At 53.9% G+C, this 17,289-nt stretch overlaps 3 protein-coding genes across 4 annotated transcripts in view; 2 read left to right on the top strand and 1 right to left on the bottom strand.

Moving 5' to 3' along the window:
- The window catches only part of MGRN1 (mahogunin ring finger 1, E3 ubiquitin protein ligase), a 64,080-nt gene extending 60,630 nt beyond the window's left edge, over positions 1 to 3,450 (top strand). For both annotated transcript variants that reach the window (XM_006897419.1, XM_006897418.1), the window contains 2 exons: positions 169 to 258; positions 3,410 to 3,450. In XM_006897419.1, coding sequence (XP_006897481.1) covers positions 169 to 258; positions 3,410 to 3,450 — 131 coding nt within the window. The remainder of the gene's footprint in view (positions 1 to 168; positions 259 to 3,409) is intronic.
- Positions 3,451 to 8,259: 4,809 nt separating this feature from the next.
- Positions 8,260 to 9,416, top strand: NUDT16L1 (nudix (nucleoside diphosphate linked moiety X)-type motif 16-like 1). Its single transcript, XM_006897417.1, has 3 exons — positions 8,260 to 8,433; positions 8,505 to 8,765; positions 9,110 to 9,416. The coding sequence occupies exons 1-3, from the start codon at positions 8,281 to 8,283 to the stop codon at positions 9,329 to 9,331; spliced, it is 636 nt and encodes a 211-aa protein (XP_006897479.1). The 5' UTR covers positions 8,260 to 8,280; the 3' UTR covers positions 9,332 to 9,416.
- A 1,224-nt stretch (positions 9,417 to 10,640) lies between these two features.
- The window catches only part of ANKS3 (ankyrin repeat and sterile alpha motif domain containing 3), a 27,911-nt gene continuing 21,262 nt past the window's right edge, over positions 10,641 to 17,289 (bottom strand). The window contains exons 6-15 of the mRNA XM_006897416.1: positions 14,787 to 14,945; positions 14,300 to 14,434; positions 13,696 to 13,802; positions 13,240 to 13,401; positions 12,377 to 12,501; positions 12,001 to 12,142; positions 11,585 to 11,757; positions 11,338 to 11,423; positions 10,943 to 11,026; positions 10,641 to 10,720 (exon numbers count right to left, since the gene is read on the bottom strand). Coding sequence (XP_006897478.1) covers positions 10,641 to 10,720; positions 10,943 to 11,026; positions 11,338 to 11,423; positions 11,585 to 11,757; positions 12,001 to 12,142; positions 12,377 to 12,501; positions 13,240 to 13,401; positions 13,696 to 13,802; positions 14,300 to 14,434; positions 14,787 to 14,945 — 1,253 coding nt within the window. The remainder of the gene's footprint in view (positions 10,721 to 10,942; positions 11,027 to 11,337; positions 11,424 to 11,584; positions 11,758 to 12,000; positions 12,143 to 12,376; positions 12,502 to 13,239; positions 13,402 to 13,695; positions 13,803 to 14,299; positions 14,435 to 14,786; positions 14,946 to 17,289) is intronic.

Here is a 17,289-nt window from a genome sequence, read left to right as displayed (position 1 = left end):
TGCAGGCTGAGGCTGGTGAGGTGCAGGGGAAGGGAGGGAAGGAGGATTGGGAGTGAAAACGAGGCAAAGGACATCTGCCTCCAGGGCTCGCTCAGGCTGGATAGGAAGGCAGCCTGCACCTGGAGTACAGAGGCCCCTGGATCCCTTGACTTTTCTGTCATGCTGCAGGGAACCAGGCCCTGTCCATCGAGAGTGTCCTGCAGGACGGCAGCCCTGAGCACCATGGCCTCGGTCCACTTACTGACATCTATCTGCCAGGTACAGTACTTGCGTCATGGGGATGACCTAGCCAGGACCCTTGTGCTCTGACTTTTCCTTGGTCCTGAACACCTATCTCCGCAGCCCTGTGCCTGCACTCCAGCCACCACAGAACCTAGGCCAGGCAGATGCCTCCCCCGGTCACCTACTAGGTGCTGGTTCTGTGGATCTGAGTTTATCTGCCAGGCCCCCTTCCCAGCTGAGTCCCTTAGGCATTGGGACACGGTGCCATCTTTGGGTTCTGGCCTGGTGGGTGGACGGGTGGCAGGCCTGCTGATTTCAGGTTCACGCACCCCTCCGTCCTTTGTTCCTGGGTCAGTAAGGCTGACAGGCCAGCCATGAGGTGTCTGCACTCAGAAACCACTGTCAGCCTACCCAAAAGTGAGCTACAGAGCTACAGACTGCCCAAAAGTGGACAACCAGGCATAGCAGGGATAGTGACCTCTGGGCCACCCACCTGCCCTATGGTACCAGGACAGGCAGCGTGTCCCAAGTCAGGGCCTAGAACGTTCAGGGAAGGTCTTGCTCCTCTCTACCTCCCAGTCAGCTCAGCCCCTTTGTCTTACAAGAGTCTTCCCTTCAGACCATGAGTTCCCATCAAGGACGACAGTAGCGAGGTGGAGTGTGGGTTCTTGGATCCCTTGTGATTCATTGAAGGTGCTATAATACTGAAAAGGGGCTTCAGGAAGGTTGCCTGGCTAAGCTGCACCCCAGCCTCGCCCAGACCTCTGCTCCTGGGTCTCAGTCGCCATGTTGGCAGGAGGCAGCTTTGACTATCTTTGGTGTGAAAGGCCTTCGAGTCCTGCCCTGATAAGTCCTAAACCAAGTGGTTATTGGGGTCCTTGGATATAGGAAAAACCTAAAAGCACACCCAGCGCCCTTGAATTGATTCTCATGACCTCATAGAACAGTTTCAGCTGACCCAGGCGAGTTCCCAAGGTTGACAGATGTTAGCAGTTGGAACCCAGCAGTCAATCCTCAGGGAAGATAGGCAGTCTTTTCCCATGGAGACTCCTATCCACTAAACCCGATGAAGGGTTGCCATGAATCAAGATCAGTTCGCTAGCAGGGCTTTCAATCTTTTCAGAAGCAAACTGCCACGTCTTTTTTCCTTCTGGTGAGTTTGAACTGCTGACCCTTCTGTTTAGCAGCTGAAGTCTTTAACCATTGGTCCCCAGGGCTTCCTAGATGGGATGCGATGAGGGGCACTGGTTATAGGCACAGAGGATACAGCCCCATGGAGGATAGACAAGCACAGTTGGAATAATGTGACTTCTGACCTCAGAAATGCTTGCTCTCACCTAACTGGTGTCACAGGTGCCCTGTGAGAACCCCACCTCTTGAGTAGTGGGGTGTCCTTGGTCCTAGGGGAAACCAGGATGTGGGAGGTGGTGGTTCAGCCTCCTGAGTTGGCTGTGAGGGTAGGACAGATGGGAAAGTACAGGAAGGAAGTTAATAGTGACATAAGGCAAGTATCCCTCAGTGTCCCCACTCCTTCTTCCTTGTCGTGGCCAGGTCTCCCTCTCTGACCCTAACAGCACACATCTGGTGTCCGTAGTCACTCTTTTTCCAGTCCCACCAGCTCTCACAGGGCCTGGAGGGCTTGGGAGTTTTCAGGACAGCTCAGGAACCTGTGCAGGAGTTGCGGCTTCCTGATACAGCCCTGTTTATGGAGTCAAGGTTTGCATTCCCCTGCATTGAGCGACGGTTGCTACTGAATTCCAGCAGCAGGTGCTCACTTTATGTTCCTGTGTCCACTGGGGGACATTCGGAACTCTATGCTGTTGTACGCCAACCAGTCCAGTCAAGTGGGGATTCTTGGATAGTGGTGAGGACCAGAAGTAAGTAGAATGCATGGGTCATGGTGTCTTGAAGCCAGCCTGTGTGTCTGTGAGATTGGCCTCCATTAGAACAGAATGGTCAAAGTGTAGAAACGGAATCTCAGCTTGCGGCGAGTCCAGGCTGCTTGGATGAGCACTCTAAGGTCCTGGGTCACTTGGTCAGTGGGCCCTTGATGGTGTGTGACCAGGCTTTCATTAATGGTCACGGTGGATCAAGTCTGAATTCATGTGGCTGAATTTATGTGGACCCTGCCCTTTCTGAACCATAGCCAGGCTCAGCCGCCATGGCCCCTCCTTGTCCTTAGTGTTCAGCATTGATCTTTCTGAAAGACAAGGAGAGCCGTCACTGATCTCCAGACTCCAAGACAAAAAGCAAAACAAACTTTGTGCTGTGTAGACCTGTCCTGGGCTCCAGAGGTTGGAAACATGTTACTGGGGGGGAAGTCAGGCTCGTTGTGGCCAAGTAGATTCTGACGTACAGTGACCTATTAGAACAGAATGGAGCTGTCCCAAGAGGTTCTCAAGGCTCTAAAAGCAGATGAAGAGTGGCTGGTGAGTTTGAACCACTGACTTTGCATTTTGCAGCTGAGCCCTTAACTGCTGCATCACAGGGCTCCTTGAGGCGAGCTAGGGGTTTTGTCTTCATACTCTTCCCCAGTGAGGGATGTGCTGGAAACCCTGTGCTTGCTCTTGGCCTTTCCCCATGTGTTCTCAGTTGTCATAGGGCCCCATCTCAGCACACCCGGAGACATCTATTACAGGTTTGTTGATACCTACTGCTCTGCTCCTGGATGCTCTCTCTTCCCAATCTTCTGGGTCCTCTTTTCTGCATCTTTGAGAAAATGCATTCATGCACCCCTCATACATGCTCCCTCCTGCACACATACACATGCACACTCGCTTCCACACCCCCCCACTTTCTCCTACTCTCTCTCTCTCTCTCTCTCTCTCACACACACACACACACACACACACACACACACATTCTTCCTCGTGAACACTTGTGCATTCACACACGTACACATTCTCCTGATTTTAATAGCTGCTAAAGAATACCTGTGTCCCCAACCTCCTGGATTCCTGGATCCCGTGGGGTGGTGGGGATTAAGTGCCAGGCCTTAGGTTCCATCTCTCCTCCCCTTGGCCTAACCCTAACTTTGAAGACATGGAAGTGGCATTGCAGGCGTCAGGTTGACTGTCACCTTCTTCAGCTGACCTCTGTGTGGGCCCAGGGGACTGTGGCACTGCTCAGGTAGCTCTCAAGAGTGTTTTGCTAACTGAGCTTCCATCTGTCTCCTCCTCTTTGACAGCCCTGGGCCCTGACTCCTGCTCTGTTGGTATAGAGGAGTAAGCTGGTACGTGACCTTCTTTCTTGCCTCTGGTGGGGGGCTTGGCTGGGACAGCAAGAGGGGTCCCTGGAGGTATTCCTGTCTCCTTCACCATCCAAGATGCCCCCTTGGGTCTAGATTCTGAATACACTTGTGCCCTAAACTGAGAGGGGCTAATGGTCCCAACTGGGTGGGCCTCATTCATCATCAAGTCCCCAGAGCTGTTTACTCAGCCTGAGCCTGCTGTGGGTATGGCTCCATGCCGTATCCACCCAGGTGATGCTTGGCCTCTCACACAGACCTTTCCCCTCACAGGATCCTGTCCCTTCACAGGAACCGATCTTCTCAAGGACTTCTCCCTGACAAGAACTTGTCTCCTGACAGGGACCTGTCTACTTACAGGAACCTCTTCTATCATAGGAACCTGTTCCTTCACACTAACCTCTCCCCTGACAGGAAACTGTCCCCTTACAGGAACACCCCCCCCCCAATCAACTATCTCTGTCCTGTAGGAAACTCGTTTCACAAAGACCTCTCCCCTCAGAGTAACATTCCCCCAAATGGGAACCTGTTCTCTCACACAGCCCTCTTTGCTCACAAGAACATGACCCCTCACAGGAACCTGTTCTCTTACATGAACTTGTCCTTGTTCTTTCATATGAAGCTCTCCTCTTACACAAACCTGTGTTCTCCTAGAGAATCTTCTGGTAGACTTTTCCTTCTCTGTTGATGTAGCTTAACCTGATAGTTTGAGGAAGTTGGCCACCTCTGCAGCATTGGCTAAGACAAGGGAGCTGCAGAGAACTGTTTGGCCTGTGGCCCAGCCAAGCTCCTGTGGGGCCACCCTCTCCTTACTGAGCTAGGTGTTCCAGGGCATTTGTTGACTTGCTGGTTGGAGGTGCTTTTGCCTTTAGAACTCCAGGATGAGTGGGAACTGAGTAGCTGCTCACATTCTGCAGCCAGAGAAGTGTGAGGTGGTCCCTGTGAGCATGGTTGGTGGTAGTCCTGGTTAGGTGGCATGCTGTGCCTGCTGCATCATCAGGGTTTAGCCCTTGATGGTGGCCTGCAGTGCCCAGGTCACAGTGCCCATGCTGGCTGGAGCCCAGGTGGTCCCAGTAGAGTGTTCGCCAAGCACTTAATCCACAGGCACTCTACATGTGACCTGCCCAATCTCATGGAGGGTACGTACACCCCTGGCCCACAGGTGGCAGACAGATGGATGTAACCCTTCTGTTCTTTGCCTGCAGGATGTTCTGCCAGTGTGGAGATGCCCCATGACCTGAACACCAAGAAGTTGCCCTGGTTACCACTGGGTGACCCCCATCCTGACCTTGGGACCACTGAGCTGACCCTCCTCTGAGAGCCAGATGGGAGGCTGTGTGGACCCAGGGCCATTCTGGCCTCTCATCTGTATGTATGCAAGGCTGCTGGCTCTGAGGGGTGGACAACCCTCAGTTGGAGAACACACAGACTGCCCCAGATGACCCCTTTTCTACAGTCAACGTGTTTGTAATGGTACAGATGAAGAATAATGTTCCTGGTGCCGCTGGTTGGAGGCAGGCTGCTGGGGGAGGAGCCTCAGCTGGCTGTGGAGTGCCATCTCTGCTTACTGGAGCGTAGGAAGTGGGGTCTCATTTGCTGCCACTCCGAGTCCTTTGGCCACATGTGCTCCTCTCTTTGCTCCTCCCTGTGCCAGAGGCTGGGGCCCTCAGGGCATCAAGGAGGCTGGAGGCAAGGTTGGAGTGTGATGGGCAATGGCCCCAGATTTCAGGTGTTGGTCTGGGCACAGGTTCTTGGAGGCCCTGGTTCACATGACTCAAATGCCCTTGTGTGTGAGCCTTCTACTCCAAGAGTCCCCAACTTGGTCTCCCACTATCCCACTGTCTCCCGTTGAGAGACCTGCTCAGTTTCCCACACTGAGAGCCCTCCCACTACACTGGCTCTCCCGCCCTGAGGGACCCTTGACTGTCACCCTAGCTCCTGTGTGCCACATTAGTGTCCTTGTGCATTTCTCTTTGGTGACCTGGGGCCAAGGGAGCTTGGGAATATATTTTCAGCTAACCCTCTGAGGAGCAGAAAGGTGAAAAGGATATCTGCCTAATGCTTCTCTATGGGGGTCTGGAGTTGGGGGTTTCAAGTGGCTGCTAGGGTGCAAGCATCCTAGGATTCTTTCTGTCTCTACCAGTGACTTAAGTGGCTGACCCTGGCTTTGTACCTCTAGTTCAGGGGACACTGGCCAGTCTTCTTCCTATCGCACACTGCACACTCGCCTTCCCCAGCCCTGCCTCCCCCAGTTCACTTCCTCCTGTCCCGTGCTCACACGTCTCCCTTGTCATCAGGTGGAGGGCAGCTCCTGTCAGGCTGATTTACGCTATCACTTGATGTACTCTGCCTAGATTTTTGTTGTTTTTACTGTATATTTATAGTAATAAAATCATGCAGCAATAGCTTGTTGAATCCATCTTGTGTGGCCACTAGGTGTGCATTTGAGTCCTCTGGTTCACTCATCAACCCACTGTGGTTTGGTGGTCAGGTGAGACTCAGGTGTCACTGCCAGTTCTGGACACCTTCATAGTGCTGTTTATGTGCCACCTTATGGCCCTGGCTAGTCACCTTTCCTCAACCATGGTTTCCCCATATGTACCTTGGCAGTGTCAACTAGACGTCCTCCAGTGGGTGAGGGTGTTGGTGACTGCATGTGGGAGCAGTTACTTTTCTTGCCATCACTGAGTCTTGGGTGGGAGGATGGGAACCCAAGGGGCAGGCATCTTCTCCATTACACAGACAGGGTCTATCCCTGTCAGAAAGCCAGGGAAGGAAGTGAATGGTTGATATATGATCAAGGTCATGTGGGATTCAATTTGACCAGAGAGGTTGGGTGGCAACTGAGGCGGCCAGATTTAAGACCTAGAAGCAGAGGGCCTGGAAGAGGTTCCTGGAGTGGAAACAGCTGATGCAGACTCTGTACCTGGGCAAGAACAGTGATGTGGAAGATTGTAAGATCCAGGGTAGGGCTTGGACACTGGGAACCTGCAAAAGCCCCCTTGGGTACAGTGGTTTAAGCACTCAAAAGGTTATAGGTTCCAGGGGAGCTCTGGTGGCCTAGTGGCAAGGAGCTGCAACTACAATCCCAGAGGCTCACGGTTCAAATCCACCAGATGCTCTGCCGGGAAAGGAGGGACAATCTCCTCCTGTACCAGTCAGGTATGATTTGATGGTACACACACACACACACACACAAATTTAAAAAAAAATTAAAAAAAAAAAAAGGTCATAGGTTCCAACCCACCAGGTGTTCCATGGAAGAAGGGTGTGACAGTTTCCTTAAAGATTTACAACCTTGGAAACCCTATGGGGCATTTCTACTCTCTTCTGTAGGGTCACTGTAAATGTTAATCACCTCGATGGTAGTGGGCCTGGGATTTTCCATTGGGGCCCTGCAGTATCTTTTAGGTACTGCCAGGCATGCTCTGATACTGGTGGTAAAGGCAAAGGGGTCTCACAGAGAATAAGTTGAGTGGGCCAGTGTAGTCCCCAAGAGATGAGTCACCTGAGATCCTGGTGGTCCCACCCAGTATACAAGGCAGCACTTCCTGCTGCAAAGACCCTGCTCTGTCCTATGTATCTGGTCCCTCAGCCTAGGGGGTGAGTGTGGGACCCTGGCCTGCCTTGGGTCAGGCCCCCTTCACACCACTGCATACATCTTTGTTTTTCACTTATGCCTCATTTCGGAATGTACTGGGTGGGGGATGGGGGCAAGGCGGTGTCCCAAAGGCCAAGGTTCTGGCCTGTCTTTGGGCACTGTGGAAGGACCCTTGTTCAAGCTGGCTGCCTTCTTTCAGACCTAGTCCCTTCCTGTCCTGCTGCTGTCTCATTTGAGCCCTTACCTCTGCAGGTGGCCACAGCTGGGAACCTCTGGTGGACCCTGTCCAGTCTCTGCCCAAAGCATTTTGCAGTCTTCCTCTGTGAAGAGTTTGGGCTGCACTTGGTTACCTCTGTCCTGTTCAGCAGTGCGACCTGCTGCTGCAGAAAAGCAGCATCCCTCTGTATTTGGGGACTATGTCAACCCCTCAGACTCCCTGGTGTCCAAGGGCCACCCTCAGCATAGTACGTGTGCTAAGTATGCCAACCTTTCCCGTGGGGGTTATCCGTGGTGGTTAGCAGACTGGGGTCAGGGATAGGAGTTGGCTGCCACCAGCTGGGTGCTTGGCAGACCTCTTTGACACAGGTGTTTGGTACAGGCTAGGACTGCAGCCCCTTCCGGCCGCAACTGGCTTGGGAATGGGAGAAGTCCAGGGATCCTGCACCTTCTATGCAGACGGATGGTTGTGGACACGGCGGTGGGGCAGCATGGGCTAGGCGCCCTTCCTCGCTCTTCTGGAAGCAGACCAGGCCCAGCCTGCGGATAGGTTAGGGGCTCAGTACGCGCTTTAGCAAGCAAGGCTCCGGACTCCGTGGCGGGGAGACTAGAGCAGCGCGCGCCGCCGTGGTGCGAAGGCTGCACGCAGGGGCGTCTGTAGGACAACTTGCTATGTGGATGCATATGGAAGGACTGCGGAGGGAAGCCGGGGCGCGGGAACAGAGGCATGCTCATGCCGTTTAAGTGACAGCCACCAGCCTTCCGGCCGGACTGCAAGCAGTTCACCCTTAGAGTTCTTTCACAGGCAAACACCGGAAGTCTGTGGAGCTGTTGGATCCTTGCTTGCTGCTGCTTCCCCATTGGCTTAGCCTCGGTGCTCGTTGGCAGGGGGCGGGCTGCACAGGGCGCTGGGTAGGGATTGGTCGGATTAGGCGGGGGCAGGCCTGCGCACGCGTTCCGGTATCAGGCGCCGGTGGGTCGGGGCAGTGCCAAGATGTCGACGGCGGCGCTCCCCGAGCTGAAACAAATCAGCCGGGTGGATGCGATGCGCTTGGGGCCCGGCTGGAGCCACTCGTGCCACGCCATGTTGTATGCCGCCAACCCCGGGCAGTTGTTCGGCCGCATTCCTATGCGCTTCTCGGTGCTGGTGAGGATGGCGGGAGGGCGCGCGGGCCACGGCCCTAGGCCCAGCTCGTCGGTGACCAGTTCCCCTTGCAGATGCAGATGCGCTTCGACGGGCTGCTGGGCTTCCCAGGCGGCTTCGTGGACCGGCGCTTCTGGTCACTGGAGGACGGGCTGAACCGTGTGCTGGGCCTAGGCCTGGGCTGCCTGCGCCTCACGGAGGCGGACTACCTGAGCTCGCACCTGACTGAGGGCCCGCAGCGCGTCGTAGCGCACCTGTACGCGCGGCAGCTGACGCTGGAGCAGCTGCACGCCGTGGAGGTCAGCGCGGTGCACTCGCGCGACCACGGCCTGGAGGTGGGCCGCCGCCGGGCCGCGCCCCGCCCCGGGTTGGCTCTGGCTCGGCAGAAGGCACCGATGGGTAACACGTCCCCGCGCCGGGCTGGACGGGTGGAGCGGAGGGTCGCCGTCTCTGCGGCGGGCGGGACCGGGGCGGTGTTCCAACGTCTGCCTTGCTGCCTGCCATTGCCAATCCTGGGGTGGTGCGTGGGGTGGGGGGTGCCCCGGGTGGAAGCGGGGAACGGGGTGTAGGCCGGAAGGGGTGGCAGAGGCATGCGTTTTGGGGGAGGTCACTGGGTACTTGCTGGGATCTCGCCTGGCTGGATCCCGCCTGGCTGCTTGCCAACACACTTCTCCTGCAGGTGCTAGGACTGGTGCGCGTTCCCCTGTACACCCAGAAGGACCGCATGGGAGGCTTCCCCAACTTCCTTAGCAATGCCTTCATCAGCACTGCGAAGTGTCAGCTGCTCTTTGCCCTGAAGGTGCTCAACATGATGCCAGAGGAGAAGCTGGCTGAGGCCCTGGCTGCTGCTACAGAACGGCAGAAGAAAGCCCTGGAGAAGCTGCTACCTGCATCCTCCTGAGAGGCCCTGCCCCGCTGTGTGTGACACTCGCCTGACTGTGCTCTGCAGGCTGAGATGTGACCCCATGCAAGTGTGTCTCCTGGGGGAGGGGGTGTGTGTGTGTGTGTGTGCGCGCGCGCCCTGAGGCCTCAAGCAGTGCCGTGTGGGCTAGGCCAGATGGCACTTAGGTGTGCAGGGCCAAACTGCCAGCTGCTTGCCCACCCCACATTTGCCTCTGTGGAGGCTTTGGGCGTTTCCCAGGGATGTCATGTATACTACATTTGGCCCTTCTAAGGACAGACTGTTCTGGGGAAGGACACGTTTGTCCAGGCTGACTTGTTCCTGCATCCCTCAGAGCAGCCAGGGACCTGAGAGCTGGGTAGGGAGGAGGTAATACTATTAATTTGATGGTGGCTGTAGTATTGGGGGTGTTTGCTCTGTAAACACTGGATGAAGTGGGCTTGCTTCCTGATGGCAGTGCCCACTGAAGAGAAAGACCAATAAAGTCTGCAACTGCTCCTCTGCATTTCTCTGGTCCTCCTTGGGGACTGGGGCCCAGGAGAGATGCTGGCTGGACTCTCTTGCCTTGGACAGGGAGCCGATCAGTCTGGTCTAAGCAACTGTGTCCTTTGCAGTGTCTTGTCTGGCTGCTTGTGTTGAGACCTGCAGTGGAAGGCTTGCTTTGCAGAGCTAAACTCCCATTCTGGAAATGCCCCAGCTTGAGGAGAGAGTCTGGAGCATGGTCAGCAGCTCTAGAGAAGTCATTGCAGGTTCCTCCTGGGACAGACATTTCAGGGTTGGAGACAAGACTATGTGGTCTCTGGCTTGGCCTGAGTGGCCAGTCCACAACAGAGCCCTGGCCCCAGGTCCAGAGCAGCCACTCACTTGGGCAGAGATGGCCTGGCATGATTGCTGCCTGGCCTGAGACCAGAGATGAGCCTCTTCTGGTTGACCTTAAGTTTTATTTTCCAGCAAATGACATGTGCTGACCAGGTGCTCCAATAATGACCCAAAATCACACCTGAGTCTCCTGTCTGGGGTGTGCTGGCCCCAGTGCCCTAGCCAGAGCTGCCCACACATGGCCTTACCACTAGTTCTGCATACTCCGCCCGCCCTGCCACTGGCCCCTTGGGCCTGCCCGCCTCTGTGCCCTGGGCCACCGCAGATCCTGTTCCAGATGCCTTCCTGGTGTAGCTTCAGGGTGGATAAGTCACCCGACGTCAGATTCTAGGGAGAAAGGCCCCAGTGAGTGAGAAAGTAGGGACAAAATGGAGGCACCCCAGGCAAAGTCCTCTTGCCCATTCACTGCCTGCCCACTCACCACTTACAGCTACGGCTCCCGCCAGCTCTGGTGCCCATTCAGCTCTTGCAACTTCTCCAGGCTCTGGGTCACCAAGCATAGTGCCTGTCCTGAGGATGAGGATGGTGGTCACTGCCCTGTAGTGAGGGCTAGGGAGAGTCCAGGGGGCACTAGGGATGGGAGACCTGTTGTGGGCATTTGGGGGGGTTGGTGTCTCACCTGGATATAGAGGATTCTCACTGATCAGTCTGGCCCTCAGGGGGCACCCTGTGTTTGTGGCCACACCTCCCACCCCCACCCCTTTGCAGGAGCTTGCACCAGAGCAGACTTACCCATCTTCCGGACTCGGTCTTCCAGGGTCCCCGACAGCTCCGGCAGGCTCATGGCCCGCAGTGACGCCTGCCAGTCCATGTAATCTGGGGGTGCAGGGTTGTGGGCCTGGACTCTGCCTGCTGACCTGTGTCTCTCTGTCCCCATGGGGCCCTTCCAACTTGTTAATGTCAAAAATCAGGGCCTGCCCACTCCACTAGACTATCCCCAGCAAAGCCATGAGAAGAGGTGGTTGTGTTGGTCCCTGGGGGGTCTTGGACAGCATCCAGCTAATGTTACCCATGTTTGCCTCTGTTACCAGCAATCTGGAGGTGTGCAGAGGGGCCCCTAACAGGACTGTCTGATGGGATGGATATGCTAGGCATGCTGCCCTGTGGGTCAGGTGCAGCTTCCTTACCAGACATGGGGATAGCTGGACCCAGGGCTGTGCCACCTGGAGACTCATTCTGCTGCACCCGGGCCGATAGCTCTGCTTGGCAGGCTCTGTGGACACAAGCCCTGGACTGGTTAGAAGGGGTCTTGAGCTGTGACAAGGGTAGGGGGGATGACAGGTGCACAGGCAGAGCAAATAGGTAAGGTATGTGTCGGGACCCTAAGAACAGCCCATTGGGAAAATGCAGCCAGGGAGCCCCAGGACTGCTCACCGCAGCTGGTCCAGGACAAGGGTGGCATCCATGACAACAGCCCTGGTCTCCTGGAGCTGAGCGTGTGTGGCCTTGCGGGCACTGTCTTGCTCCAGGAGACAGCCCTCCACCACAGCCCGCAGCTCCTGTTCCTGTGACACTTGGCCCCGTACAGCCTCCACCTCCTCACAGCGCTGTGACAGAGGACATTGCTGGGGTGCTCCCTGCCCATTAGACTTCAGACCTGGACACCTCTTCTCCAGCCCTCTGGGAGCCCTGCTCTGGGCTGCTCAGTGGGACCCTCCCTATGAACTGAGGCTTCCAAGCTCCACACCTCACCCTTCCCCGCCTTGTCTCACCAGACACCTCTTACTCTGAGAGCCCTCTGTCCTGCATCTCTATTTGCCCAGGCCCCTCTGCTCATCCTGGCCACATACTTTGTGCAGTTGAATGGCCAGTTCTTGCATTTCCGCCTCAAGACGGTCAGCATAGGCCAGCTCCAGAGCGTCCCCCGGGGGGTGGGCACTACTGTGCCAGCGGGCAATGGCAGAGGTCATCTTCCTTTTGGGCCCAAACAACCTGCAGGTGAGGAGGGCAGGCACTGGTCAGCATTTGTTCATGAAGATGCTAGGGACAGGAGAGGCTGGGAAGAGGACCCCATTGGCCTTGCTGCTGTGAATGCCAGAGCCCCCACTCAAGGCTTGGTCAAGGTTGGAAAGTTGCAGACATTAACTGGTGTGAAAGTCTGAGGGCAAGGCCAGTCTTGGCCTCAGGAGCTGACATGCCATGAAGATGGCCTGGGGCAGCACTCACGTGACACCGAGCTCCTTCAGGTCACTTTCAGTGAGGGTCAAGAAGATGCGGAGGTCCACATCCTGTTCTTGGAACACCTGCAGGTACTTAAGACATCCGATCTGCTCCAACAGTGTGGGCAGGTCCTGGCAGGGGACACGGGCATAAAGATGAGGTTGTTGGCCCTGATTCTGCCTCCCACTCTGAGCCGTGCTGCACTTGATGGGGTCCTTGTCATGTGTGTCAGCTAATAACTGGACAGAGTTCCCTGAACATCTGGCACCAGTTTGACCTGAGCAGCTCTATGCTGGGACATGCCTGGGGACACATGCCAAGCTGTGGATAGTACTGCCTTAAGCTTGCTCTGAGCTTCAGGGTCGTTCATGAGAATTGAGGGCTACAGGGAGTCTTTCCTGAGCATGCATGTGGACCTGAAACTTAAAGCCTTTTATATTTCCAGAACTGTATTAACACCATTACATCCCTAGTCTCCTTATAAGCTTTTCAAAACAAAACCCATAATTCATTGCTGTTGAGTTGGAACTCAACTCGCATGGAAAGAAACTGTCCATCAGACCCCAGAGAGGTGTGACACACCCCTATGGACTAGACCTGCAGATCCTCCTTTAAGCATGCGGTTTATGTTACCTGCCTGAGATGTCACCTACTGTCTCAGCATCTACAGTTTGAACACTACTAGTCTGTAACTGCTTTCCCCAAACAGCCCTGCTCTACCGTCAAGGAGAAGCATTGCTTTCTGTAGAGTGGACAGGTTCAGCAGCAGGCCCATCCAGTTCAGGGGCCATCGTAGCTCAGAGATACTGAGTCAGAATCAACTTAAAACCCACAAAGCATGTCTTGCTCGTCACACAAAGGGCCATCACCTGGGGTCCTGTGTAGGCAGGCCTTTGGGCTTGGGGGCTGGATCCCGAAGGGCAGCTGGTGCTGGGAGACCACTGGCTGTCAGTGTGGCTGAAACGGCTCTTGGTCTTCATGTAGCTTTTTGTTTGTTTGCGAACTGAGCTTTTCTGGGCCTGGTCTGAATCCTGGGGTGAGAGGCATATTTTTAAGGAGACCCTGGAGTGTCTGCGAGGGCTCTCAACCAGCCTGCTGCCCCTAAAATTTGAGTTCTGCCAGGGCTTCTGTGTTTTCATCTGTACCCTCTTGGGGTGGGGATAGGGGGATACTGGTTTGCACTGGTCATGACATCCCATCTGCCACATGGGGATGTCCTTGGTGAGAGGCACTGTGACCTTCCCCTTGCTTGTTTGAAATTGCTGGATGTCCCCCATAGGACTAGGAGAGGATACAGGGAACCAAAAGAAAAAGATAAACCTCACCTCATTGCTCTCCAGAGAGGCCTCGCTGCTGAGGCCCGGGGTTCTAACCAGCCTCTCACTGCTGCTGCTCCGGCCAGTACCACAGTTGGCACAGAAGACGTGTTCTTCTGGTAACAGTGAAGACCAGATGACCAGTGGGCTCTTGGAGTGACTGCACAAGGGGCACCCCTAGGCCTCGGAACAGATCTTTGCTTTTTATATCGCACCCCCCCTCCCAGCCTCCACACACAGAGCAAAGCTCATCTTTTTGTGCCAGTGCTAAGGCTGATGGTTGGCCGAGTGGGTACTCAGTAAGCAGATGCTGGGTGAGTACATACTGTTCTTACAAGACACTTCCCTCATGGAGAAACATGAGGAAAAGACTCACAGGTCAAGAGGCAAGCCTTCTAGCACCACTCCCTGACCCACCTGGAGTAGCCCCAAAGCTGACTGATTGTCCGAGGGAGAGCAGCACCCTTTATACTGCTTGCCATATGACTGTCCATCAGCAGGATGCCAGGGCCAACTCCATGCAGGGTGGGTGGGGTAGAATGGGAATTCCTCAGCCTGGAGTCTGGTGGAGGTGAATGTAGGCCAGAGGCATTCAGGGAATGGGCATGCCTACCCCTGCTGCTGCTGCTGCTGCTCTCCACATCACGGTCATTAATGGGGGAAGTGACATCCCGGTGGCAAAGGTCCCCTCCTAGTGGGTTCTCATCACTGCTGTGGAAGGTGACATAACCCCGTGGAGGCACCTGCTCTGTGAAGAGAAGGGACATATAGCTTAGCCACACTCATTTCCCTGAGGCAGTCACAGACAGCCCAAGACTGGTCAGGACGTTGGCCCAGGTGGTGGTTTCAACCTAGCTACTAGCATTTTCTGGTTTGGCACTTCTGACTTAGATCTGATGGAATGTAGTAATCCCCACTAATGAAGTCTTTAACAGTGCTGCTTCCCTGTGCTAGGTGATCCACATGAACAAGCAGGATGCCTGAGCTAAACTCTGAGACTTTACCCAGTGGGAGATGCCTAGGACCCAAGGCATCAGGGGCCGAGTGCAGTCACAATAGTAAGGGAGTAGACCCTTGGGGGTGGCGGGGGAGACACTCACCGTAGCAAGGCAGCTGGCTCCTGCCCCCAAGCCCAATGGCGGTGATTCTGGCCAAGGCACGAGGCCCGTCATGGATACTGAGGCCCTTTTTCCGACATGGCCTCTGCCTCTGAGGAACAGAGCAGGATTCGTCGGATGAGCTTAGATCGTCATACTTTTCTGTGGGTCAAATGTTAGAATGAAAACAGTCTATAAATGGAAGATTTACTAATTCTTCTAGTAAACTAAAGAGAATAGTAACTGGTTTTACTCTGGTCAAGAAGACTAGCCTCCAAGGACTTAACTTCTAAGAAATGCCACTGTGGATCAGGCTGCCACTCAGGCTGTGGGGACATTGGAGAGGCAGTGGTTTGTGAATGTGGGCGAAGTGGAACCAGTTCTTTATGATGGGGCAGAAGTGTGTTTCTTTTATCTATACTTTCTTTTAAATATATTTTCCAGATTTATTCTGAATATATTCATTATATTTATAATCTGAGATGAATCCTAAATTTAAATGCTAAAATCCATCACCAAATGAGTTATAGGCAGCATGAGTCACAACCTCATCAGCAATTTTATTACTTCAGCCTGAAAAACCTTTTGGGTAATGAATATGCCATCTGTCTGCTATCAAGAGTTTTAGAACGTATTTGCTATCACTACCCCATCTAAGCGGAAAGAACTCAATATAATCAGAACCATTACCTTTTTTATAACTTCTTAAAAGATTGTTGTATTTGCTCATACACCAATCAGATTCTACTTGGAAGAGACAAGGCATTTAAGTAAAGAACTTAGAGGAACTGCTAAGTGCTCATATTGGAGTTGGACAATCCCCACAGGTGAGTACATATGTAAGAACAGTCTCTTACCTGCCCTCCTCAGACCATGAAAACTGGTGTTTGCTACAAAACACTGCTGACCCCAGGAAAGAAGGTCCACAGAACCAGGCTTGTGGATACACAGTCACAACTCTGTGTGGACCATGCTCTCCACCCCTGCACATATACTGTCAGATGCTCAAGGATCTACACCAATAGAAACAGATTACTCCCATCCATTTGGACATGAAGCAAGCTATAAGAATGACCAAGTGCAATTCTAGGAAGGAGGTAAAATGTGACCCTCGCTTGCAAACAGAAAGGTGCTGGCCTTTGAGGGAGTAGAGTATCAGAAAATCAACCATGAATTGTTTCTTCCGAAATCCTTGTCCTCACCAAGCACATGGGCACTTGCAGTTATGGACTGAGGTAGTGAGTTCAGAACAAAGCCCACTTCCAAGATGACCAAGCTCATGCCTGTCCACCACAGCCCCTGTCTACACAGAGACAAGACAGACCACTACTGCCCATATGGTAGACCTTTCTGGGGTCCTCCTTGGAGTATGCCAGTGGCTCCTTCTTCAACAGACACTCCTGATTGCAAAGCTCATGCAAATCACTCCAGAAGGCCCCTTCACAGTGGAGTCTGTGTGTCTGGGGTCCTCAGAGGTCAAGCATCTACAACCAACAAGACAGGCCTCTCAGAAAATTAGTTCTGGTTGATCTGCTGTCCCCTCCTGTGGGCACTGAGCACAGCCGACTCAGGACATCCTGAGTGGATGCTACACACCCAGTCAACATACCCTGGGTGGAAGGTGTCTCTGATAGCAACAAGGCAAGTCCAACATGATTACCCTACAGAGGGGTGGGTTGCTGAGTTCTGAAACCAACTGGACATTTTCTAGAGGTTTTTCTAGGAAAAGTTTGTTCCTCTTTTTCTTAAGTCTACCTGTGATTGCCCCTACTATGAGCTCAGATATGAGCAACTACTCAACATGGCAGGGAAGGGAAAGCCAGAAAAGAAGGGTGGTGAGACTTCATCTAGAGTCCTCACTCCCAGAGACTGAACAGTCTAAGTCCCTGGAGTGGGACATTATGTTTAGTGAAGGAGAGGGTTTGTAGAGGTCTTCCAGCTGTCAGTGAGGTGAACAGACACTGTGGTTGCAACTGGTGGCCCAAGCACAGCAGAGTGAGTGAGGCTGACCAGGATCCAGCAGCGTTTTGTTATGGCGTCACAGGACTGCAGTTAGGTTAGGGCGTACTCAATGTGCACCAAGATACCAAGATACCAGATACCAAAAGAAACATGAAAGAGGAAAGGGAAAGCAAAGAAATCTCAGAGAAATAACCAATATTAGGCACAGAGTGTAACTAATATGGTGGCATTGAGACTAAAAGCAATCACTAAAAAAACAAGCTTCGCTCTTTACAGGCAGTGCGGAGCCATGGGCATCTCCCGGGACAACTGGCACAAGCGCCGCAAGACCAGGGGCAAGAGAAAGCCCTATCACAAGAAGCGGAAGTATGAGCTGGGACGCCCGGCTGCCAACACTAAGATTGGCCCCCGACGTATACACACAGTTCGTGTGAGAGGAGGCAACAAGAAGTACCGTGCCCTAAGATTGGATGTGGGGAACTTCTCCTGGGGCTCTGAATGTTGTACTCGCAAAACAAGGATAATTGATGTTGTCTACAACGCC

Source organism: Elephantulus edwardii, unplaced genomic scaffold (genome assembly GCF_000299155.1).
Source record: "Elephantulus edwardii isolate Elephantulus edwardi_28Jun2011 unplaced genomic scaffold, EleEdw1.0 scaffold00209, whole genome shotgun sequence".
Classification (NCBI taxonomy): Eukaryota; Metazoa; Chordata; class Mammalia; order Macroscelidea; family Macroscelididae; genus Elephantulus; species Elephantulus edwardii.
This window is presented reverse-complemented; position numbering and strand designations above follow the sequence as displayed.

Coding starts and splice junctions, on each gene's coding strand:
- NUDT16L1 (XM_006897417.1), top strand. CDS start 8,281: ATGTCGACGGCGGCGCTCCCCGAGCTGAAACAAATCAGCCGGGTGGAT. Junction 8,434..8,504: donor CTATGCGCTTCTCGGTGCTG/GTGAGGATGGCG, acceptor TTCCCCTTGCAG/ATGCAGATGCGCTTCGACGG. Junction 8,766..9,109: donor CGCGCGACCACGGCCTGGAG/GTGGGCCGCCGC, acceptor CTTCTCCTGCAG/GTGCTAGGACTGGTGCGCGT.